This window comes from Natrix helvetica (assembly GCF_964273705.1).
Source record: "Natrix helvetica genome assembly, chromosome: 3".
Taxonomy (NCBI): domain Eukaryota; kingdom Metazoa; phylum Chordata; class Lepidosauria; order Squamata; family Natricidae; genus Natrix; species Natrix helvetica.
This window is the reverse complement of record NC_138549.1, coordinates 119375575-119402700: the sequence shown is the minus strand read 5'-3', so window position 1 is coordinate 119402700 and position 27126 is coordinate 119375575. Positions and strand designations below refer to the sequence as shown.

The following is a 27126-nucleotide window of genomic DNA, read 5'->3' as shown; positions in this document are numbered from 1 at the left end:
CACATTGATTTTTCATCACCTTTGCATGATTATCATCAAATATAAGTACAGCAAAAAATGTTGAGAGCAGGCACACATATAGGAGAACAAACAAGTATCTTTTACTTTTTTCCAAATTGTACCCCTAAGTATCCCCTACATTGTAAAAGCTTCTCAGTCAAACATTGTATCATTTTTAAAGGTTGCCATTAGCATTGGTTTAGGATTTCTCAGACACAGGTGGGGAAACAGTACACAGCAGGATAATCAGCGGTGGAAAGGTAAGTAGTGTTACAAAACCTATTTCAACCTAACAGTGAACTTAGCTTAAAGGCTTTTAAACAAGATTGCCTTATTTCAGAATGGCCAGTGAATGTATCAAAATATTCTGGGTTATACAAATCTCTCCAATAGTATATACATGTTTATGTTTAGATTATGTTTATGGCACATAATCTCAATTCTGGGTTAGTCTACCCCTAGCATTGAGGTAGAGAGACCAATACAAGTTTATTCTAACAACATAAAAGGTATTCTTAGTGCCTTAGCTTTTTATATTTCCCAATATATCCTTGCTTTCACATTTTGGCACTCTGAATTTAGGATGCAATACAGATGTAAGATCTGCTACTAAGATTACTTTTCCAATTCATTCTATTTTAGAATTATTTTGTACGCCCCACACACAGTATTTGTAGCTTTTCCACTTATCACACTCAACCAGACCATAGGCAATAGCACCAAGGACTACAGGTCTTTTCAAGCCCAGGAGGATAATGCCCAGTAGTTGGAGCTTCACCAAGATCCTAAGCCAGTGCAAAAAGGAAAGCATCTGGCCTGAAGGAGTGTCCATATAAGAAGAGAAAGAAATTAACACTGTCCTGCCTGGAATAGCAGACAGGACAAGCAGGAGTCAAGGACTTAAATGCTGTATTAAACTTTGAGGGAAGGTATTCTATGGACCAGAAAACTAGTAAAAAATGAATTCCTGTGTTCTTGAGCAGAAATAATCTGATGCCTGACACCACGCACTGTAGATGGCCAGAACATAGTCACCACTCTATTATAACGGTTCACAGGACTTTGATTTCAGTTTTTCAGCTCCTCTCATCTAGTAAACCAACTTCAAGTAAGATACCAATTCACTGCAAGAAGCAGTAGTCATTGGAACTGAAAAACAATACTAACATACTACTTACAGTAAAGTTGTTCTTTTCGCACATCAGGCCCAACCAAACAATCATCAAGGCCTTGAAATCAAGAACAGAATGACTATTCTCTTTCTATCCATTTATTTCTGTGAATACAAATGGAAAGTTCAGGAGGGATGTACCTCCTCTTGAGAAGTCCTCCCCAAATTTAGATTATAGGGAGCCTCTGTTCTTTGGGAAAGATTCAATAATGTTTTAAAAGGCACACAGAGCAATGGCATACAAGCTGGACAACAGGGTCCTATTTCTTCTCCCTGGGCCTCAGTGCAATAAGAGCTTGCAGTCATCAAGCCATGTGGAGATTGAAGTCCAGAGTTATTGCTAAGGTCCTGGGATCAAAGCAGCCAAAGCTGAGGAGCAATGCCAAAAGAGGAATACAGCCAAGGCAGTAAGACTTGCCTAGTAGTACCCCATCTGCACACAGAGCAGGAAAAGTTATCTCCAGGAGGAATTATTTCCCACCCCCAGCAAAAAGGGACTACTTACATTCAAGTAGGAAAGGGTTAGGAATGGCAGAATACCAACGGTAAATAAACAGAATTAATAAATGACAACACAAACTTAGGGAGAGCAAAGGAACAAAAATCCCCACCTAGATCACATTGTGTACGTAGAATTAAGTGGATAAATGTGTCCCATCTGTCAGGGTTCTGCTTTGGTCCAGCTCTGAAGGGAGCCCAGCCCAGGGCAGACATAGGCACTTTGGAGGCCTTGGGCTGGATTCAGCACCGACAGCCCAGGCAGCCTGTCTCCTTTGGGGAAAGGTGAAAGCGAGGCAACGAGGGAAACAGGGAAGATGGTTTGGAACTGCAAGATAACAGTCTGTAGGCACTTGATCTGGTTAAGAAGCCCAGATATGGGGCTAGTTGAATCCACCCCTAGTTGGCTTTGACTTTTCCATTAGCAATGGCACCATTCTCGTGGAAGCCGTTTTGCTGAGGCTGTGCCATTAACTTGGGTAGACGCTTGCCTTTGGTATATGACTGGTACCAGAAGTTGGAGAAGAGAATGAAGAAGATAACTCCATAAATCCAGATGAGGTGGATGAAGATTGGAAACTGATATTTGCAGTCAGGCATGAAGTAGTACTGGGAGATGTGGATGGAGACAAGCACAAACTGCAGCTAGAAACAGAAACAAGGCACTGATGAAATAAATAAAGGTGACAGTTGGAGCTTCTTTTACTCACAGGTACCGTGTTTCCCTGAAAATAAGACAGGGTCTTATTTTCTTTTGCCCCATGAAATATGGCCTTTGGCTTATTATAGGGGGAGGGCTTATTATTTTCTGGGGCAGGCGAGAAGCAAGGCGTGCCTTTTACCTTTCCAGCTCTGTCGCGTTCCTCGCCATTTTGTCCAGGGAAGCCACTGGTAAAAAAAACCCTTCTTGCGAGTTCAATCAAACTTCTTGAACTCGCAAGAAGGGTTTTTTTTTACCAGAGACTTCCCTGGACACAATGGCGAGGACCGCGATGGACCTGGAAAGGTAAGAAGTGCACCTCGCGGCCCAACATCGCCCATCTCGCCCCAATGGTAAAGGCAGCCTGCCTGGTTCCCTTCCCCACCGTCCGTTTAGTGAGAGGTGGCAGGTGGGGTGGGGGAGAAGCAAGGCAGGCCTCTTATCTGACCAGCCCCGCTGCGTTCCTTGCTATTGTGTCCAGGTAAGCCGCTGGTAAAAAAGGAACCCTTCTCACAAGTTCTATCAAATTTCTTGAACTTGTGAGAAGGTTTTTTTTTAAATCAGGGTCTTCCCTGGACACAATGGCGAGGACCGCGACGGAGCTGGAAAGGTATCTCCCACCCTGTCCCAATGCTACCCCTCACCTTTTAAAGGGACAGTGGGGAAGGGAAGCAGGCAGGCAGGCAGCTGTTACCATTGGGGGCAGGGTGGGAGGTGTTGGGCCGTGAGGCGTGCCTCTTACCTTTCCGGCTCCGTCGCGTAGCCCCTGGTAAAAAAAAACTTTCTTGCGAGTTCAAGAAGTTTGATTGAACTCGCGAGGAGGGGTTTTTTTTACCAGCAGCTTTCCTGGACACGAGTGTCCTACTGCTACCAGACGCTGACAGCTTCGCTGCGTTCCTTGTCATTTTGTCCAGGGAATCCCCTTGTAAAAAAAATCTCACCAGTTGAACTCATGAGGTTTTTTTTACAAGGGGCTTCCCTGGACGAAAGAAGGAACGCAGCGGAGCTGTCAGCCTCCAGTAGCACTAGGACACGCGTCTTACTTCCCACCCTCTGCTATCCCTCACTTTTTAAAGAGACTGTGGGGAAAGGAAGCAGGCAGGAAGCCGTTCCCATTGGGGGAGGGGTGGGAGAAGTTGTGCTGCGAGGCGCGCCTCTTACCTGTCCAGCCCCACTGCGTTCATTGCTATTGTGTCCAGGAAAGCTGCTGGGGAAAAAAAACCCTTCTCGCGAGTTCAAGCAAACTTCTTGAACTCGCGAGAAAGGGTTTTTTTTACCAGGGGCTACGCGATGGAGCCGGAAAGGTAAGAGGCACGCCTCATGGCGTAACACCTCCCACCCTGCCCCCAATGTTAACAGCTGCCTGCCTGCCTGCTTCCCTTCCCCGCTGTCCCTTTAAAAGGCGAGGGGTAGCAGAGGGGGGGGGGAGAAGTGAGACACATTTTTTTTACAAGGGGCTTCACTGGATGAAACAGCAAGGAATGCAGCGGAGCTGTGCCAGGGCATCATGAGGTTGGGAGGCGCGCGGTCGGGGAGTGGAACAGCTGCCCGGCAAACCCCCTCTCCAGCTGGGCAAAACGCTGCTCAACGTGAGGGCCCTTTCCCACCCACCCCCGGTTCTCGCGGCTTGGCGCCTTCGGAATATCGCTAGGTTGGTGAGCGGTGCTCTGCCTGGCCGGAGGGAGGGTTGTCCAGGGAGCTTATTGGGCGGGGGTTATATTTTTGCCCACCTGAAAAATGTGGCATGGCCTTAGTTTCAGGACTAAGGGGAAACACGGTAATGATGGATAATCCTTGGAAGAAAAGGGAAAACTCAACATAGGCAACAAATATCAAATTACTGTATTTTTTGGAGTATAAGATGTACCAGAGTAGAAGACGCATCAAGATTTTGAAGAGGCAAATTTTTAAAAAAAGTTTTTGCACTCTGCAGACCACCCAAAAACATTTTTTTTTGTCAAAAAAGGGCATGAATAGCCTTTAGGAGGCTTATAGAGTATTCCTGGGGGGTGGGGGCAAAACTGAGCAAAAATCAGCCCATTTTTCGCTCATTTCTGCCCTCTTCAGCCCCCAGGAGCACTCTGAAAGCTTCCCAAGGCTATGCACAGCCATTTTGGTGAAGAGGACGAGGGTTCGGGAGGCAAAAAATGCTGTATTCAGTGTATAAGACGCACCCACATTTTCAGCCTCTTTTTTGAGGGAAAAAGGTGAATCTTATACTCTGAAAAATACGGTAGGTTACCAAGTTTCTGTAATTAGCCATTCAAAAGAAACAGAATCAGATGAAGTGACCAAAAGATAGTTTGTACAACTGAATAAAAAATGCTGGCATAATTTGCCTATCCTTTTCCCTTTGGTACTTACCAGTTGAATGGCAGTGATGTGCTTCTTCCACCAGAGGTACTTTTGGAAAGCAGGTCCTGCAGCTGAGAGCGCATAATAGAAGTACATCACAACATGTACCATACAGTTCACCATAGCATGGAAGGAGCCCATTCCTCCTGTACAGTAACAGAGAAAGGGAGAAAGATGAGGATAAATGAAATAACTAGACCTTAGAGTCTATATCAGGGGTGTCAAATTCAATTTCATTGAGGGCCACATCAGGATTGAGTTTGACCTCGAAGGGCCGTGTGTGTGTGTGTGTGGCCGTGGCCATGGAGTGTGTGGCCATGGAGTGTGTAGCCATGGTGGGCGTTGACACGTGACCACACCTCCGCAGACATGGTATTATAAACTTATAAAAATAGGGAAGTGTACATTTCTGTGATTTTTTTTAATACTTACAGTTGCAAGAAAAAATATGTGAATCCCTTGTGATTATATGGAGTTTTGCATGAATTGTTCATAAAATGTGCTCTGAACTTCATCTAAGTCACAACAATAGAAAAACACAGTCTGCTGAAAATAATACTACATGAACATTAGATGTTGCCATGGTTTAATTGAACATAACATGTAAACATTCACAGTGCAGGAAGGAAAAAGTATGTAAGCCCCTAGCCTAATGACTTCTTCAAGAGCTAATTGGAGCCAGGAGTGAGCCAACCTTGACTCCAATCAGTGTGATGCCATTGGATGTGTTGCTGACAGCTGTCCTGCCCTTTAAAAACACACACCTGTTTGGGGTTTACTGGTTTCAAGAAGCACTGTCTGATGTGAACCATGCCTCGCAGAAAAGAGCTCTCAGAAGACCTACGATCAAGAATTGTTGACTTGCATGAAGCTGGAAAGGGTTACAAAAGTATCTCCAAAATCCTTGATGTTCATGTGTCCACGGTAAGACAGACTGTCTACAAATGGAGAAAGCTTAGCACTGTTGCTACTCTCCCTAGGCGTGGTCGTCCTGTAAAAATGACTGCAAGAGCACAGCGCAGAATGCTTCATGAGGTAAAGAAGAATCCTAGAGTGTCAGCTAAAGACCTACAGAAATCTCTGGCACATGCTAACATTTTTGTTGACACATCTACAATAAGGAAAACATTAAACAAGAATGGAGTACATGAGAGGACAGCACGGAGGAAGCCATTGCTGTCCCCCAAAAAATATTGCAGCACATTTGAAGTTTGCAAAAGAGCACCTGGATGTTCCACAGCACTACTGGCAAAATATACTGTGGACAGATGTAACCAAAATTGAGTTGTTTGGGAAAAACACACAACACTATGTGTGGAGAAAAAAAGGCACAGCACACCAACATCAAAACCTCATCCCCACTATAAAACATGGCGGAGGGAGCATCATGGTTTGGGGCTGCTTTGCTGCCTCAGGGCCTTGACGGATTGTTGTCATTGATGGGGAAATGAATTCCAGAGTTTATCAAGACATTTTGCAGGAAAACGTACGACCATCTGTCTGCCAACTGAAGCTCCGCAGAGGATGGGTGATGCAACAGGACAATGACCCAAAGCATACAAGTAATTCAACAACAAAATGGCTTCAACAGCACAGAATACGCCTTCTGGAGTGGCCCAGTGAAATGCTGTGGCATGACCTTAAGAGAGCGATTCACACCAGACATCCCAAGAATATTGCTACACTGAAACAGTTTTGTGAAGGAGTGGTCCAAAATTACTCCAGATCTTTGTGTAGGTCTGATCTGCAACTACAGGAAACGTTTGGTTGAGGTTATTGCTGCCAAAGGAGAGTCAACCAGTTATTAAGTCCAACGGTTCACATATTTTTTCGTCCCCGCACTGTGAATGTTTACATGTTACGTTCAATTAAACCATGGCAACATCTAATGTTTGTGTAGTATTATTTTCAGCAGACTGTGTTTTTCTATTGTTGTGACTTAGATGAAGTTCAGAGCACATTTTATGACCAATTCATGCAAACCTCCACGTAATCCCAAGGGGTTCACATACTTTTTCTTGCAACTGTACTTGATCTACTGATCACCTTTTGAGAGAGACCAGATCAAGAAACTGACTCCCTAGGATGACTGGAACTATAAATTATTAACGTACGCTATAGTAGCAGAAATCTGCAAGCCTGAAAGGTAAAATATTTTACTTTTCTTCCCTTTTATAACCTTCTTAGTCAAAGATGGCCTCTTGGAGCACTCCTGAGGCCCTGTTTTGGGCCTGGAAGGCCTCCTGGAGCATTCCAAAAGCCCCATTTTGGGTCTGGAAGGCCTCCTGGAGGACTCCAAAGGCCAAAAGCGGTTGCGGGGGGTGCCCGTGCCCATCCCACACCCTATTTTTGCTAACAGAGGCACCGCAAGCCAGTCCTTTGCTTTTTTCCAGACCGCCCCCATGGGCCAGATGCAGGCCACGGGCCTTGAGTTTGACACCCCTGATTTATATAAATATTAGAAAAACAAAGAAAATTCATTTGGGGCACGTGGGATCAAAATGATATAAGAGAAAAAATGCCAGTAATTTGTATTCAGCACATACAGTCAATTTTTTTTGCTTGTTATTAGTGTTACATGTAAGTGTAACCTAGCTTAGGACATTCAAGTGTTTTATTTCTGAAAAGATAAAACTAAATATCCACCAAAATACATTCGCAACACTTGAAACAGAGCCAACGGAGCATGCAAATTCTGAAAATTAAAACCGTTGGTTAAATATATTGGACTGACTCATGGAGACCTTGTTTATAGATATGCCATTGAGACAGCTAGAATAAACAGAATGAATACATAAATAAATAAAACCAGTTTCCCATGGTGTTTGCTTATTTGTGGAACTCGCTGTCCTGAGATTATTGTGTTTTTTTTTCTTTTGGGGGCAAATCTTAGAGATAGCATTCAAACTACTTTAGTGAGAAAAGTTCACTTGGTCATTTTATAATTCTTCTTTTAACTGTTAAACGTATTTTGTAATATCACTAAGTATAAGGTTCTATTTGTTTTAGATCTTCAGACCATTTTAAAAAAAAATTAATATTCTAGATTCGATATTGCATTGTTGCATATTTATTAATAGTAGACTAGTTTGGAAGAATATTTATTGTTTATTTATTTATGAGAATGCCCTTTCTTCGTGAGCTCAAAGGTTAGGTATTAGGATACTCAATTTTTGCTGGAACAACCCTCGAAACAAATTGGGCTAAGACAGTGGTGGGCAACCCGCGGCTCGGGAGCCACATGCGGCTCTTTACACCCTTTAATGCGGCTCTTCTGTGTGCCGGGTGCCCGCTCCCCTCCCTCCTCTCGGGCTTCGGAGGGAAGCTTCTGCAAAAGCCCGGGTGAGTGACAACCAATTTTGGTCCTATGACTGCAGAATGCTGCAAAATACCATAAATGCAGGCCAGTTGTTGAGTGTTTCAAATGTGATTGGAACACTCAACAAGGTGACCACAGTGTGTGTGTGTGTGTGTGTGTGTGAGAGAGAGAGAGAGAGAGAGAGAGACAGACAGACAGAGAGAGGAACAGAGAGAGGGAGTGAAGGAGGGAATCAGAGAGAGACTGACAGACAGACAGACAGACACACACAGACAGAGGGAGGGAGAGAGGGGGAGGGAGGGAGAGAAAGATAGACAGACAGAGAGAGAGACACACTCTCTCTGTGTGATTGATTAAGTGAATGAGTGAGAGACAGACACACCCACATACACAGAGTGACAGAGATGGGGGGGGGGAGGGAGAGAGAGGCAAAGAGCCAGAGAGAGAGAGAGAGAAAAAAAGAAAAAAAGAAAGTGGGAGAGAGAGATGAAATTAAAAACAACAACATACAAACCTGACTTAATCAAACTATCCAAGGAAATGCAAGGCCAATGTTCACATTAGTGGTTGTGACTTTGTCAGTCAATGTCAGGATGTAATTTTCTCTACATTGTAAGGCAAATTTTATGGAATTTAACGTTATCGATAAATAATATCGTTCTAAAGTTTTTGTTTTATTAGTTGTGTTATTTGTATCCTCCCGACCTATGTGGATACTTGCATGCAGAATATTCTCAATAAAAACTTATTGAAACTAAAAACAGTGTACCATCCTATGTATTTTCGGTTTTAAAAATGTGGCTCTCAAAGTAAATTTCAATCGTGGTTTTGGCGAGATTTGGCTCAGTTGAAAAAAAAGGTTGCCCACCACTGGGCTAAGAGATAGTGACTGGCCAAAAGTCACCAAGTGAACTTTCAGGGTTAAAGACAGGTTTAACCCCAGGACTCTAGTCTAGAACGTTAAGCATACACCACACTAACTTTATTTTAGTCTAGAAAAACAACATAAAATATCTTAAATAGGAATGCTAAAATCTTTGATGATATAATGTTCTGTTTGACTTTTCTATAACCATTTACCATATGCCTAACTATTATACTGATATTTGTAGAAAAATTCTAGTATTCTGCGATATTATGTGTGTGTGTGTGTGACTTTTTATAAAAAAAAATTATTATACACACACACACACGAATACACACACTGATCTTTCACCTGGAAACATGGTAATTAAACATTGGAAATAGCAATAGCACTTAGACTTATATACAGCCACATAGTGGTTTACAGCCCTCTCTAAGCAATTTACAGAGTCAGCATATGGCCCCCAACAATCTGGGTCCCCATTTTACCGACCTCAGAAGGATGGAAGGCTGAGTCAACTCTTCAAATACCTGCAATAGCTACCTTTACCTTTACCTTTATTTCGATTTTTATACCGCCCCCTCTCCCCAAAGGGACTCGGACCCAAAGGGACCTGTCCCAAAGGGACCTCCCCAAAGGGACTCGGACCCAAAGGGACCTCTCCCCAAAGGGACCTGTCATCATTAAAGCTAGGACTTTAATGATGACAGGAAAATAAAAGAAGAAAGATTTTATTTTAAAATCTACATATATCAAAACAAAAAGGTTTGAGAACATCCAGGACTTCTACTATCCAAACATGACTTTAATAAAGGAAGCAGATGAGGGCAGATAGTTGAAAGTCCAAGACTGTCTTGTTGTTCCTATAATATCTTGGATAGATAAACTATATGTTCAAGTACATATGCCTATAATGAGAAGACACATATACTGCATGTATTCATGAGATACCATATTATAAAGAGGCATATCTGAAAATAATTATGAATACATTTTTTTCAAATCTTGGAATCAAGTTCTGGAGTAAATCCCCCATTAAAATCTTACCTGGACCAAATTTCACACCCCACCACCAGCTCCAGGGTAGCACTGAATGGTGGAAAACATGCAGAAAGGTCACTTGTTCGTTCTTTTTTCTTAGGATAAAGATCACCTGGAAACAACAATGCAATGTAGGTTTAAGGTTTTGGCTAGTAGCATATTTATATGTCTATCTACACCTGATCCATCTATACCAAATCTAAATTAGAGAAAAAAGACCACAATGCAGTCTTCAAAATATGACCATCAAGTTACTGCTAGACAATCTTTTAAATATAATTGTATTTATCAGAAAATATATAGCCTGACGCACCCAGAACATCCTGCTGCATAAATGCAGCAAAGTATGCAAAGATTGACCACTATAATTTTATAAGAATATAAATGCTGGAAGAATAGGTAGACTTGAGTGGCCACCATCTAAAGATACTGGGTGAAAATCATCTATGCTTTAACTAGAAAAATAGGATCATCAGAAGTTCAGAGTCACTTACTGTATCCATCAGCTCAATGATTTTAGAGAAAATGAAGATCCATGCCACACGGACCATCTAGAGACAAGGCAAAAGTTAAACATCCTAGCCATCACAAAATTGAAATCCCATTTTTCCCTCTAGTTTTCTCTCCCTTTATAGTCTCCCTTCTCAACATACTTTTTAGAACATCTTCACCAAAGGCTGTATTGAAAACTAAAGAAATCACAACTTATAAGAGAAACATAAGAGTACAGGGAGAATGAAGGAAGGACAAGACAGGAAAATGAAAAACAAGCTTACCCGAAGAGCCGTAGGATCCTGGGATGTATCAACAGGGTCACATCTCCATGTATAACCATTTAGCCAGCCTGACATTAAAAACTACAAACAAAAAAACTATTAGAAATTATCATTCCCAGACCTCTTCTTCATTAAAACTACATTCCAACAACATCACAGTTCATAACAGCTTTCTTTTCTAGGTCTCATATGCTGAGCAGGGTCAGACCAAACTTTACAAAATTTTCAAATAAATATCAATTCACTTAATAACTAATATGCACGTCTTTTTACTTGATAAATTTTACTTCAAATGTTTTAGTGAAGCAATGTTTTTACATATTATACTGCTACAATGCAAGCATTACACTTATTTTGCATTAACACCAAAGTAGGTTTTCAAGATATAATTGTCATGTACTACACTTATCTCATTGAATTACACTGATATAATTTTGGAAAAAAAAATCAGTAATAACATTGTATTCGTCCATATCAAGACAAATCCCATATGTTATTCTACTTGGGAAAATGTGCATTCACAGTGAAACATGAAATGATTCAGAGAAGTCATTTAGCATAACAGCTGGTAAAAATACATGACCTTGTATGATAGTAGCCTAATAGTAAAAATTCTGCTGTCTAACTTATAAAATGAGGTTGCAAGATTGCCTATTAAAAATCATTTACTTTTACAATGTCATTTGTATCATTCCTAGTACAAAAAATTCAAAATTCATGGAAATAAGCCCTCTGTATTGCATCAAATTTTAATGCCTACTATCTCAAATATAAAACAAACACTCTCATTTTGAGAAAACATTTTTAATAAGTTTGAAGAACCTGAAATATTCTGTTGAACTGAATCTTCTACCTAATCTTCACTTATTTGTATGTCTTACGGTAACTTTGAATTTGAATTTTTATGTCCTTGAAACTGATGTTGGAGAGTCAATGTAAGCTACAGATAAAATTTAATACGGGGAGAAGCTTACCTCATAAACAATGTAAACTGATAGTGCCATCAAAAAAGAATTATAAAGTATCATGAACTTCTTAAGGTTCACAGGTTTCCTGTTGGCCATGAGCCGTGGCCCCAGTGATAATACAAAATAGGCATAACCCAGTAGGATAGCTGTCATTGGCCAAGGAGAATCCATAAGTGGATATGAAGCAATCCGGGGGTCTGTGGAAAATATATATATATATATATAAGGATCCTGCAACACATTAAATCTTTTGTTATCTAATGTACCTGGAGTAGGTGGTTTTTAGGAATATTTAAGTGGTATTTAAAGAGTTGTGAATCCTTTTGAAATTTGAATATTTCTGCATAAATATAACCTAAAACATGATTGCTTATCCACACAAGTACTAAAACTAGATAAGAGAAAACCAAATTAAACTGTCAAAAACATTATACTTGTTCATTGATTTTTTTTAACTTCCCTGAGACTGGTGATTGGAGCTGTTTTCTACAAAGAGGGAGTCAGAGAGACAAAGAGGATTAGGTAGTGGCCCTTTAACTCAATTTCATTTGAACTTCCCTGAGGCTGGTGTTGGAGCTGTTTTCTACAAGGAGGGAGTCAGAGAGACAAAGAGGACTAGGTAGTAGCCCGCGAGCCGTTAGGATGTTAGCACATTCTGGATTAGTGCGCTTGAGATTTTATTTTATTTCAAAATGATCGGCTTAGTTCAATGTAATAGCTGTTTTGCACCTGTCTTTCGCAGTACTCTTTTCAAATTAGGATACTGTCCCCTTTGTAAACAAATTACTAGTCTACATAGAATCTCTAATCTCCAAGCAGAAATTAGGTGCCCAATCAGCCATTCCACACTATGGAGATGTCACGCTATTAGCCTCCTCTACTGCAAAGATCCTGCAGAAGAAGAGAAGTCTGGACAACCATGGGATCTGGCAGAGTAAGAGCTGTGAACCATAAACACAAAGCTTTTGCTGTGACCCAGCATAACAGATATAGCGCCCTTGCTGACCTTAATGGGGACACTAAAGAGACAAGTCAAGGTAGTTGTGATTATGATGATTCAAAAAAGCAGGGGATCGTGGTCCAAAATGAAGAACTTTCTTTGGAAAGGCAAAATGGGGACCCAGGTATCGCACATCAGTCACACAAGAAGATCAAGGTATGTAAAAAGAGAAGTCATCTTCTGGGTGGTGATTCATTCGTAAGGGATGTAAATTTAGGAAAGGATATGGAGGTTTTAAAAGAAGTCAGGTGTCTGCCAGGTGCTACTGCCAGCAGAGACAAGAGGCGTATTCTTAAATCAAGAATGAAAGTAAGGACTGTGACGCTGATGCTATTATACATCTTGACACAAATGATCTGTCCCAAAAGATGTATTTTCTGTGAAGAATGATTTCCAGAGCTTGGGGTATGAACTTAGTAGTGTAGGCTTATCTTTTCAGAGGTTTTACCAGTATATAAGGAACAAAAAGGGAAGGACCAACGTGTAGCAGAGTTTAATGTGTGGCTAAAGGAGTGGTGTAAAAGGGAAGGCTTTGGTTTTATTAGTCATGATGTCTGCAGCTGGTCCAATGAAAAACTGCACAAAAGAGATGGTTTGCACCCACCCAAGAAAGGGACTGAGTTACTTGGCATTAAATTCACAGATTTTCTGGATAAACATTTAAACTGAACAACGGGGACAGAGAATTAATTGATACAGAACATTTCTGTCCCCAGCAATCTAAAACTCATAGGGTTATCAGTGCATGTAACATAGATGTTTGTGCAGGTAAGATTATAGCTCCTGCTGTCAAGCAAAACCAAGCATTTAATAGTGAGTGCCATACCATGTGCATGAATCATACAAGTGGCAAGAAAATAGGGGCAGTCAGGCATAACACAGGTTATGTAGACAGTAAACACAGGGTTAATCAAAATGGACTCAAATGTCTATACACCAATGCACAGAGTATGAGGAATAAACAGGGTGAATTAAAAAATTAAGTAAACGAGGGCAGATATTGTTGCCATTACAGAAACTTGGTGGGATGAAACCCACAAATAGGACATACAGCTAGAAGGATTTAAATTATTTAAAAGAAATAGACTAAATAAAAGAGGAGGTAGAGTTGCACTATATATAAGAAATAACTACATCTCTACAGAAATAGAGCACAACAATGATGAGAACTATCTTGAATGCATTTGGGTCAATATTAAAGGTTGGGGTGGGGGAACGACATTGTCATAGGCCTATACTACAGGCTACCCAACCAAGCAGAGGAAGCAGATGAATTTTTTGGTAGTCAGCTAACTAAGGTATGTAGGAAGCACACAACAATAGTAACGGGGGATTTTAACTACCGTGACATCAACTGGGAAACAAACTCTGCACCAAGTGGAAGATCCAACAGGTTCCTAACAAACCTAGCAGACAACTTTGTCTCCCAAAAAGTAGAGAAGGGAACAAGGGGATCAGCCATATTGGACTTAATTCTCACTAACAGAAAGGAAATGATAGAAGCCATAGGAACCCTGGGGGCAAGTGACTATGCAATATTGGAATTCAACATTATCCAAACACAAGTAGTAGAACAAAGTCAAACTAGAGTCTTGGATTTTAAGGGAGCTAATTTCAATAAACTTAGAGAGAACTTGGGAAGAATTCCATGGATGAGAATCCTCAAGGGGAAAACAATTCAAGAAGCTAGGGAAATTTTGAAAAATGAGATTACAAAAGCTCAGTCTAGCACAATACCAATGAAGAAGAAAAATAACAGCTCCCAAAAGAAACCAGCATGGCTGCATAAAGAACTTTTGACAAATTGAAAGACAAAAAAGTTAAGTATAAAAAGTGGAAAGAGGGGGACATAACTAAGGCAGAATATCAGCAAATAGCTCGAGCCTGTAAAGATGAAGTAAGGAAAGCTAAGGCTCACAATGAAGAAAGGCTTGCCACAAAAGTAAAAAATAACAAAAAAAGCTTCTTCCAACATGTTAAAAACAAGAAAAAGGTTAAGGAAAGAATTGGTCCATTGCTGGGAGAAAGTGGCAAGAAGGTGACAAGCAACAGGGAGAAAGCAGAACTATTTAACTCATGTTTTGCATCTTTCCTTATACAAAGGGATAAAACAGTCCAACCTATCAATAACAGCACCACAAAAATCAGATTAGGAGCACAAATTGAAATAGGGAAGAAAATGGTAAGTGAGCACCTGTCTACCCTAGACGAGTTCAAATCACCAAGACAGGACGGATTACATCCCAGGGTTCTGAAGGAACTGGCAGATGAGATTTCAGAACCACTGAACTATATCTTTCAGAGATCCTGGAGGACCGGGGAACTACCAGAGGACTGGAAAAGAGCTGATGTGGTTCCCATCTTCAAAAAATGGAAAGAAAATAGATCCAGGAAACTATAGACCTATCAGCCTGACCTCAATACCAGGAAAGTTTCTGGAAAAGATAACCAAGCAACGAATTAGCGACCACCTAGAAGTAAACAAAGTAATAGCCATAAGCCATCATGGGTTGTCAAAAACAGATCATGCCAGACTGATCTTATTGCATTCTTTGACAAACTGACAAAATTAGTGGACCAGAGGAATGCCGTCAATATAGTTTACTTGGACTTCAGTAAGGCATTTGATAAGGTGGACCATAACCTACTACTAGATAAAGTAGAAGAATGTGGTTTGGACAGCATCACGGCCAGATGGATTCGTAATTGGCTGACCAACCGCACTCAACGTGTAGTCCTCAATGGAACTGCATCTACATGGGGGGAAGTATGCAGTGGAGTACCCCAAGGCTCTGTTTTAGGCCCAGTACTCTTCAACATCTTCATCAATGATTTGGATAAGGGAATAAATGGGGAACTCATCAAATTTGCAGATGACACCAAGCTGGCAGGAATAGCCAACACTCCAGAAGATAGGCTTAAGATACAGAAGGATCTTGACAAACTTGAACATTGGGCACTATCTTATAAAATGAAATTCAATGGTGAAAAGAGTAAGGTTCTACATTTAGGCAAGAAAAACGGACTGCACAGGTACAGTATACATGGTACCTTCCTTAATAGAAGTAACTGTGAGAGGGATCTTGGAGCCCTAGTGGACAACCATTTAAATAGGAGCCAGCAGTGTGCAGCTGCCAAAAAACCCAACACAGTTCTAGGCTACATCAACAGAGGGATAGAATCAAGATCACAGGAAGTGTTAATACCACTTTATAATGCCTTGGTAAGGCCACACTTGGAATACTACATTCAGTTTTAGTCGCCACGATATAGAAGAGATGTGGACGCTCTAAAAAGAGTGCAGAGAAGAGCAACAAAGATGATTAGGAGACTGGAGGATAAAACATATGAAGAACGGTTGCAGGAACTGGGTATGTCTAGTTTAATAGAAAGAAGGACTAGGGGAGACATGATAGCAGTGTTCCAATATCTCAGGGGTTGCCACAAAGAAGAGGGAGTCAAACTATTCTCCAAAGCACCTGAGGATAGAACAAGAAGCAATGGGTGGAAACTAATCAAGGAGAGAAGCAACTTAGAACTGAGGAGAAATTTCCTGACAATGAGAACAATTAATCAGTGGAGCAGCTTGCCTCCAGAAGTTGTGAATGCCCCAACACGGGAAGTCTTTAAGATGATGTTGGATAGCCATTTGTCTGGAACGGTATAGGGTTTCCTGCCTAGGCAGGGGATTGGACTAGAAGACCTCCAAGGTCCCTTCCAACTCTGCTATTCTATTGTATTGTATTTATTGAGGAAAATGATCCAAAGCTACATATTTATATGTGGCAAAAGTATGTGAACTTTTGAAGGATTCATTTCAGGGGGAAGTTAGAGTCAGGCATTTCAGTCAATGGGACAATAATCAGGTGTAAGGATAGGAATTCTTGCCTATTGAAAGAACAGAATTCTGGATATTCACTATCAAAGTCTGATCTTCACAACACAGGAATGTGGAAATGTGTTATGGATCAAACAAAGGGGGTATCTGAGGACCTCCAAAAATAGTTGTTGATGCTCACCAAGCTAGAAGAGATTACCAAACTTTCCAAAGAGTTTGGACTCCACCAGTCCTTTGTCAGACAATATGGACATTATCATTGTACTAATGGAAGTAGTTCATTACCACTGTTACCCTCTACAGGAATGTTCAACTAGCCAAGTTCACACTAAAAGCAAAGTGTCTAATATGCCAATAGATCTCAAAAAACCCAAGAGTAATATCTAACAAACTAAATGCCAGCATTTGTAAGACCAGAAAACTCCGGACAGCCACTACAGTAGACGGTATCAAAGATATTGCTTTGATGAAACTAATAGTAGACTACAATTTCTTGCTATGCTGTTTTTGCCAAGGGAAGGCCAAACTTGTATTCTCATCTGGGCAACTAGCCAAAAATCTTGTGCCAGTGCTGGTTCAAGGGTGTAGAAGTCCCCCTCATACTGACTAATAGTGCCAGCTCCGGCCATTACAAAGATTTGCTTTTTTAGAATAATTCAGAAGGAGGGACAGTGTTGGTTCCTCTACGATTTGGTACCCGGGACAAGTACCTATCAGCCTTAGCCTAAAGATGACCCTGTCTTGTGCTGTGCTACTCAGCTGTCACCTTCTTTTTTGTCTGCTAATTGTTCAGGTTGGATTGTTCCATTATTTTGTTCATGGATATTTCAAGAAGAGACGTTGCCCACAGAATGGGCCAGGACCTATCTAGTATGAATTTTAAAAAAAACCAACACAATTTTCCTATGTCATTTCATGGTTCATTTTTTTACACATAATACATATATTTTGGCCAGAAAGTTTTTAATTTCCACAGAGAAATAGTGTACAATGAGATAACCATTACTCTCCAAAAAGAATGTGTTGCTCATCTATAGTTTGCGTAAGACCATATGGATAATCCAAAAGGCTACTGAAAGAATGTTCTATGGTGAAAAGAGACTAAAAAAGAAATTTTGAGTTGAATAAAAAGTATTAAGTTTTGCAAAAGAGAAATGCTTCTTTCTACCCTAAGAACCTTATTCCATGTATGAAATATGGTGCTGATAATACCACAGTTTGGGCTTACTTTGCTGACTATGGACTCTGGTTTGCCATCATTGATGGAATTTTGAATTCTGAATTGTACTGGCAAATTCTACAGGAAAATGTCAGGGCATATGCGTGTGAACTGAAACTCAAGAGGAAGCGGACATGCAGCAAGACAGCAACCCAAAAACCCAATCATACAACCAAAACAACAGAAGAAAGTTAATGTTTTGGAATGGTTGAGCCAAAGTCTTGAACTCAAGCCTGTAGAAATATTGTGAAAGACCTAAAGTGAGCAGTTCATGCAAGGGAGCTCACTTAGATCCTTAAGTTGGAGCTGTTCGATAAGGAGGAATGGGCTAAATTCATCCAAGACAATATACAGAACTGATCAACAATTATTGGAAACATTTACTGGTAATTACTGCTGCTCAAGGGGAATACTCCAATTACTGAAATTCTGAAAGCAAAACCTTTGGATCATCTTTCTCAGTAAATTCAATTATCAGCCTCAACCTGTTTCCTTTTGGGGGAGGAAAAGGAATAAAAACAAAACAAAAAATAGTTGCAGTCATTCAGCTAAGATCTGCTCACCTGCTCCCTTCATGAAGTCTCGATACCTGTTCACCAACACATCCATGGTAACAGTATTAGTCGCTGTTCTGCATAAGAAGTGAAAGTGTTAGTCAGTGCACTAGAACTGGACAACCTGCAAATCATGCTGTTATTTGGATGCAATTAATGAATAGTTCTGTATTATTACCCAATTCTCAACAAACTATAATTATTTTTGGGATGAAACAAGTGATTTAATTCTTGTTTTTGCTGAACACATCTAGGATATTTTTCTATGAATGATTTTGATAGTACCAATAGCAAGTACTGACAAGTAAAAAAAAGTACCAGTGAAACAAAGCTATTCAGATACATTCAGTCTGGAGCTGGCATACCCAACCCTGTGGGGGCCACATGCAGTCCTGAACAGCTAGTAATGTGGCCGAAGACAACTTATTTTCACCCAGGCAAGCGAAAAGGTTGGACACACCTGGTCTACAGGAAGCAGCTCCAAAGTCTCATTTAACCTTCAGGATAAACAATTGGTGCCCGCATGTGTTATACAAGTCACATGACCTTCTCAAGAAGGAACAGTAGGCTTAGAGTGGGTTTTATCTATACTGCAATTGATGCATTTGAAACTGCAGCCCAAATTATTATTTGTAGATTAGGGGTTACATCTCTCAGACCAAACTGACTGCATGCAGAAAATATTTTCTAGTTGAGTAAGAAAAGACAACCAAAAACAATTTAGACACCTTGGCTCCTTCAATGAAAAAAAATGAAATACTGAATATTTCCAAACTAAACACCCTTTTTTAAAGAGGAATGCAAACCCATCTAGAAAATCAGTTTATTCATAATATGCAGGTAGAGGTCAAATAATACCCTAACCTGGTTCAAATGAACAGAAAATAATACATGCTATATAAATGGAACTTTATGTTACCTTAGACGTTGAAGCAGTAAGTCCAAAATAAAAAATGCTACTTTTACTTTCTGAAATTTATTTTGTTGATCAACCAAACAGGTTATAAATCAGAACAACAAAGGCTTTTAGGACAGCATGTTAATAACTACTCTAACATGACTAAAATATATATTTAAATAACCAACCTTAGAAATAGGACATGCAGAATAAGAAAAATCACAAGTCATTTTCTAAAATATTATTTTTGGTATAGTGACTCAACCTAGAAAGATGCCAAGAAAGACTAACATATCCAAGCAGAATACAGATAATTCAAAATAAGCTGTTACTGATGGGAAAGGGACTGACAGTATCAGTATACATCATGCAACAAGACCAAACAAGGGAATTTAGAACAGCCTCACTTTAAGAGGATCCAGTCTTTTTTTTAAAGAATTTGTAAGGGAATGAATAGTGAAAGATCAAGACAAGCTTAGGACTAAGAAAAAAAATTGGAGGACATACCAGGAGTCTTGTGGTGTCAAGTTGCCAAGTTTCAGAAATTTGTCAGGCAAAACCAGGAAGAACAGAACAACCCTAAAAGTACAACAGAGACAGAAGATTAAGATAAACAGTCCACATCAATTATATGTAGCTCTTTCCTGTCTATCATTATACTGTACATAAGAATATACTCTGACAGTGAAGCTAAGATAAAAGTACAAATAATGCTGTTTCAAAATATCTAAAGCAGGCATGTCCAATCTTTTGGCTTGCCTGGGCCACATTGAATGAAGAATTGTCTTAGCCAGATATAAAATATATAAAATAGCTAATATATATAAATGCACATAATAATGTTGTGGGGTTGCATTACTAGCTGTCCAGGACCACATGTGGCCCATAGGCTGTGGGTTGGACATGCCTGCTCTAAAGTATAATATCTACATGAAAGGAAGATTTAACTTTTCCCCCTGAAACAATTCACCTCATCATAGATTTGGTGTGAATATGGGAAATGAAACTAGGTTTTTTCTGTCCAAACATTCATGATTCATCCATGTAGTTTTCTTGGAAGTGTTATGAAATTCCGTTAAACCAAGATACATTTTTTTAAATCTCCCATCCTATTCATTCCGAGGTGGCCCCTATACCTGGCTACAATACAATGCAAACTCTCCCCACTATTCAAATCATGGCAATTGCTGTTGAATTGATGTGGAGGAATATGGAGGTTTCTTAAAGAGAAACCAAGTTTCCTATCTTTCTGTCTAATCACCTGTACTCCATTGAAGCAATAGGCAAAACTTAAGCAACTGATCTGGGCAATAGGAAATGACTATTCGTTGACTCACTGGTATATATCGCAAGAATTTACCGTTCATGAATAAGAGCTGAGCATAGCACTAGATAGACACATATTGCACAAATACTGCAGGTATATTAGTTCCTTGAGAGATTAAGGAACCAGAATTTATATGCTTTTGTATTTAGGGTTTCCCATTTCCCTGCTTATAGACATGAGCATCTCTGTTCAAAAGGTAAGATTTAATCAGGTCTAAATAATTCTTTTTTTACATAGTAGAGAGAGAGCGGGGAGCAATGAAGTATCCAATACATTTTCCTGCACAATCAGTAGAATACAGAGATTGAGCAGTGATTGTCCCCACATGGGCTCAACCTGCTCAGCCTGTTTGGGAGCTGGAGGGAATTCTGCTCAGCATTCTGCCACATAAGCAGCCCGGCCCCCACAGTCTAGAGTATGGCGCAATTGTGCCATACAAACACCCAGATCAAGAATACATGACAGTTCTTTCTCATATCTTAAATAAACTAGAAAATGCAACTAAAATCTGCGATATTCTCAAAATCCTACTCCTATACACTACGGGGCCATATAATATTATCCGGATATCATTCTGCCCTGGCACCAGTGCATACCAAAGCATTGAACAGGTCAGACTGGAACAGTGTGGTAGGAATTTTCACCAGCAACGTTCTACAGGTTGCTATAATGGCTTTAAAATTGAAAGGCCTCCACACCCCTCATTGGTTTGACAAGAAAAATGCTTTAGTTGACATCTGCTCACTAAAATTAAACTGCCATCAACTTTAGGTAGAAGAAATGATGTAACAGAGTTTTAGTGCTATAAGAATTCAAACCATGAGGGTAAAAAGAATCAGGAAATCATCCCTCCTCCCATCACATGCAATAAAGCAGATCTGAATATCTACATAGGAACACATTCACTATGTTTTTTCCAATTGGAATCATAGAAATGTTAATTGGAAATACTTATTGAAATAAAGCTCAGTTGTGCATCTATTATTGTAACCTAGTACCCAAAGTCCAGTTCCACCCACCTGTACAAACAATATTCTGGCAAAATTGTAACATGACACATCAAGCCCCTAGCTTGGCCGCACCTCCAACTCACTGACATTCTGAAATCAACAGCACAAAACCCCACACCCACATGAGTTGCTTGCATAGAATTGTTGTGCCTGGTACTGCCACGCACATAGATGCAGAGAAGAATCTCTCAATAGCATATTGATGCATAGAGATGGAGGAGGGGATTCTATGCTTGCCCTGCCAAGTGAGGCTGTGCAGAACATCCAGATCAGTGGGGAAAATACCCTTGAAATGGAGGATAACACTGAAAACAAAAGTTCCAACTCCAATTTTATATTCAGAGCATTATGCTCACTACAAACCATACATGCTAATTTCCAATAGTTCAACTTCTTTTAGAATAAGTCATGTTTTTTTAATAAATACTTTCCCTAGTTCAGTACCATACGGTAGGCTACACTAAAACAGAACTGCCTTAACAGTACAAATAGATTACAAAGGGGCCGTTATGGTTCTAACAATCATATAAAATTATAGAATCTAAAGCTTGTAATAGATGAACAAACTGATCAAGTCAAAAGACTTAGTATAGAGCTGCCCTTTGAAAGACTGTTATGTCCAAAGGGAGAAGTAAAGGGACTCTATTTCAATCATATTCTCCTCTGGAACCTACACTATTAACAGTTCTTAGTAAGTCATAGCTCCCCACATTGCCAGGTTAAATCCTTTCAAATCTCCCGCAGGCCACATTTTGATCATGTTGGTGACATCTAGTGAGATAGGCCCAGAAAGGGGATCTAAAATATCTTTTTGTGAAGGAGACAAAAACATTTCCAATTCAGTAAAACGTAATCATATTTCAATAAAAACAAGAGATAAGCTATTTATTTGCAATAATAATCAGGTCAAGCTATCAAATATGAGCAAGAATCACTAGTGTTGGCTTACTATCAGAAACCAAGCTACTCTGGTTTATTTATTTCTATTTGTTTATTTGTATCCCACCTTTATAGTTTTTGAAAATAAGTCAAAGCAGCAAATATATCCAACATAACTTCCTCCTATTTTCCTCAGAGCAGCAACCCTGTAAAGTGAGTTTGACTGAGAGTGAGTGACTGGCCCAAGGTCATGCAGCTTGCTGTCATGGCTAAGGCAACACTTGAACTCACAGTTTCTTCCTTTCTAGCCTGGTGCTTAACCACTAGCCCAAACTGGCTTTTATTTAACTTCAAGAGCCTTTACTAAACTTTAGTATAGCAACAACTATTGCTACACCCTGCCACCCCTTTTACAGGTAGAAATCACAGAGATTGTGTCAATAATAAAAGTCACATGTGTTTCCTCAGTGATAATCCAGAATTGAGCAGGCAGTGATCCTACCTGCCTTAAGGCAAACAACATTTCATTGTAATTGAACTGCTACTGGTCCTGCAATTAAAACGTTTCAGTCCTCAAAACACTGAGGTCTCTTTTTAAGTTAATGTTTTAGACAGGAGAAAGAATAAGTAAAAGCCATTCACTAACTTCATCCCATGTATTCACCTCCTGTAAAACTAAATCCTAGGCAATATCCAAATCCACCTAAATCCTAGGCAATATCTTGTGAATTAATAGAAGGCTGCAGTATTTAGAAAGCCATCTAAAACATCGTATATAAACATAATGCATATTGGCAGTTTCTTACTAATGACTGCTCCAGGACAATTAAAAGTAGTTCCTTAATTCAAAGAGGACAGCCTTGATGGGGTAGTCATATGAGTGTTTCATGGGTAGGTTGAAAAAAATGCATCTGCTCCAGGTAACCAGCAAAGCATAAGCCATAGTTAGACTGAGAGATGGATTTAGTAACTAAACAATTGATAAAATCTCTAATATACACAGAATATTTTTCTGCTTTTATTTATCAGCACGCCCATTTATATTACGTTCCTTGGATATAAGGATTCTGACAACAACTATTTGACCACATAATCTCCTAGACAAGCATTCTTGGCTCCTTTCCTTAATCATTTACACTTCAAGTACACCCTAGGATGTATACATTCATATGGCAGATGGTTTCAACTATTAAGGAAATATCCTCTATGAGATACCCTCACAGACTTATTTTACAAAATTAAACAATGGCTCCAAAATCTGCACTTGGACAATCATCCAAACCAGATGAGAGTTCCCCAGTGAATACTACACAATTACAAACATCACTTAAATATTAGATGCATACATTGATCTGCTGTTTACATAAAACACAATTTAACTTTTTGTCAAAAGACTGTAACATATCTATCAGCTGAATTTTTATTTTTCTGAATTTTCAGAAAGTCACGAACAGTTGCATTTTATGCAAGTTACATTTTAAGTCTACTGTTCTCCATAAGTCTCCCACACTGCCATGTTTTTCTTTTATTTTTCATACGGTATATACAAATTAGGAAAAATTATATCAATTTTTCCTTGCCCATAGATTTCCATGGCTTTTATTACTACTACTTCAATAGGCTCCTACATGCTACAGCATTGTAAATTAATAAAGGGATTAGAAGAAGCACATTTCTCCCAACTTCATCTGTTTCAGAATGGTGAAGGAGGAAATGGTGATAGGGCATATTAGAATGAAATAGCTGGAACTGTATTCAAAACTATTTAACAGCATTATGTATCTATATCAATATTAGACCAACTGGTGAACAGCATCTTCTTTTATAGAATGGTGAAATTTAAAATGCAAGATGCATAACTTGAGTTTAGTGGAAAAGAAATTAATGGAAATAGTCAGTGGAAGACTTTAAATCATAATTAAAATTATTTAAAATGCAAGCTTGATTTTCATTTCCCTGAAATACTGTCGCCATAGAATTCAACTTCTTTGATGTAACTGAGGTGTCAGCTAAGCACAGTAAAGTGCCCTCCCACACAACTACATTCCACATACTCAGCTCTTGTCAGGAATCAGCCATACAAGGTGGACAGAAAAAGTTTATAGGCCACCTCAATCAGAAGTAATTCTTTGTATCTGGAAGAAAACTGACTGAATATCTTCTTGCACAATCCATTCACTCATGATCGGATATCTTCATGAAACTTTTAACAACTCCAAATGCAGGATAAAAGCAGCCCAGCAAAGAAAAAAATTGCTATTGTGCTTAGTTGGGACTTTGGGTGGATGTAAAATAGTTCTAACAAATCAATAGCAATGACATACTCCATTTAAAATATTGCATTTATTGTGAGGTCAGATTTAAATATCTTCTCTCTAACTGAGCATACAACTGTCTTGATATACAACTGAAATAGAGTAGAACAATCTATGACACCGCTGTCTACTGAATCTAAAAATATAACATTTGATTATATATTTAATTCACATACATTTTTCTCAGGTCTCATCTTCACTATTCCTAATGTACATAAACAGGAACTAACTTTGGAAGAGAAGGTTCCTCTAACTTTGTATGGCGGAGAGAATAGAAATTTAAGCAGACCAAAGCAGAGGAAAAAAATTAAACATTCTACAAATTTTTTGCTTAGAACCTTTTAAAAACTCACAAAGAAACATGTGTGTTTGATTTTGATTCAATAACTTGAATATTGCAAGAATAACTTTAAACTGAAATACAGAAAATGTTGTTATGTCTAAATGTAAGCTTCATAAACATGTTTAATACAGAAAGTTTAAAAAGTTAAAAATGCAAAAATTTCCAGTAAATTTTTTGTGAGCATGAGGTTTCCCCCCCCCCCCAAATTCCAACAACAGCATCAGCCTACTAAGAAGGGAGTAGTCCTTTTGCTCTGTTCCAATGAAAATATAGTGTTGCAATAAAAATTAATTATTATGCATGTAACAAGTACATCCATTATGGTATAACTTTTCTGTACCTTGATCAGATATGATGAAGAGTCTCTACTCCATAAAGGTTGTGACATTATAGTATCTAAGTAAATTTTTGGCACTATACTTTGAGGAAATCAACGGGTAATGACTTGCCAAGCAAATTAACACACAGCTGGTAGCATGCATATAGATATGAGATTACTGACCTTTGCAAATTCTTGCCAAATGTATGCCTCAGTAGTTGTTGGTTTTTTGTTCTAATGAAATTCTGTTTTTGTTATGTTTGATGCTCAGAACATATTACATAGATGTGCGGCCATAATAAATCATTTCCTTACTTCCTTATCCCTAGTCCTTGAGAACAAGGATTACATTGAGGTTTTCTCTTATCACCATACATTTGAAAAGAAAACAAAGATGGAAGGGGAGCAGATGATTAACTTCCTTCTGTCCCTTTCTAACTGCATGGTGAGCTATAAACTATTGCTTACACATTCTGATATTGTTACTCCAATCCATCTATTTTTACTGAAAAGTTTGTGCAACCACAGAAGACTGTGCACAATAACTTATAGCAGGCACAATACAAGTTTGACCATTTCTCCTGCAGAAAGGCTCCTTTTTAAAATTAATCCTATTTCGGGAAATGATTTTTCTAAGGATAGCAAACAAGGATGAAGAAGAAGGGGGGGAGGGAGAGAAGAGGATGTACAAGAAATGGTTAAATTCAACTTCAGCATTCACATAAAGAAGGGAACCTAAATGAAGTCTATGATGCCACTAGCACCAAACCCAAATCCCTATGCTTTCAACAGCTACATATCAATGTTAGATTGTTTTATTTATTATCAGACTGCAAGATTACAAAAAGCCTCCCCTATTGAATGTCACACTGACGTCAGAAGCCCTTGAGTTTGTGTACGCTGTGGGGGAAGAGGGGGAATCTCGATTAGCAACTGTGCCTCCTTCCCTTCTTATACGGTTCGACAGTTTTGCCACAGATTAATCCGTCAGGAAGACCGGGGCGAATAGTGGCCTTTCCCCCAACTCGCTTCAGTCTCTCCGGCCCCATTTCTCTTAACGAATATACTCTCGGCCTCTTCTCGAAGCAGCATCCCGTCGTCGTCGTCTTCCCCGCCGCCGCTTCTCGCCCCCATTTTTTCAAATCATTGCGGTAAGCGAACCCGTGCTAGATTACTTCTGAAAAAGGAAACAGCCTCTTTGCCCAGCTCCCGTTGCTTTCAAGCAGAAATGCTCCCGCCTCTTAAAAAGGCTCCGGGAACTCTGCTCCTGTCAAGTCGGCCTGCGTCACGCGCGCTGCAGGCAGGCGGGAGAGGAAATCACTTCCCCGCCGGCTCAGCGAAAAGGGGGGAAGAAGAAGAAGAAGGAAAAAAAAAAAGCTCCCGGGTACGCGGAGGGGGAGAAGGCGGCGAGATCGGTCCCGAGCCCGCAGCGGATAGGGTGTGGTAGGCGGGGAATGCAAGAACGGGAGAGAGGCAGCCGCCTGAAGTCAGACGGGATGCGCGGCTCTCTCTTGCAGGCCCCGAAAAGCCGCCTAAAAAGTGTCGAGAAATCCTCCCCCCCCCCCCTCCCTGCACGACTGCACTCACCCGCCGGTGGCTCGGACAAACGGGAGGAAAGCGGCTCGAGCACGTCTTCCTTCTCAATGGACCCGCTTCGGAGTCACCCCAGAGTTAAAGGGAGCCGCCCCGAGCGTTCCTCTGCCGGCGATTGGCAGAGCCACGCTGCCTATG

At 39.9% G+C, this 27126-nt stretch overlaps 1 protein-coding gene across 2 annotated transcripts; it reads right to left on the bottom strand.

Annotated features, from left to right (window-relative positions):
• Positions 1-79: 79 nt before the first annotated feature.
• ELOVL1 (ELOVL fatty acid elongase 1) lies at positions 80-27126 on the bottom strand. Of its 2 annotated transcripts, none has more exons than XM_081946928.1 (9): positions 26983-27126; positions 19710-19781; positions 18314-18381; positions 11700-11890; positions 10726-10806; positions 10444-10500; positions 9956-10061; positions 4734-4870; positions 80-2314 (listed from the first exon to the last, which is right to left on the bottom strand). In XM_081946928.1, exons 3-9 carry the CDS (start codon positions 18357-18359, stop codon positions 2069-2071), a joined length of 864 nt encoding a protein of 287 aa, XP_081803054.1. In that variant the 5' UTR covers positions 18360-18381; positions 19710-19781; positions 26983-27126; the 3' UTR covers positions 80-2068. The 2 variants fall into 2 exon arrangements, with proteins under 2 accessions (XP_081803054.1, XP_081803055.1); XM_081946929.1 differs by lacking the exon at positions 26983-27126 and adding an exon at positions 25579-26569.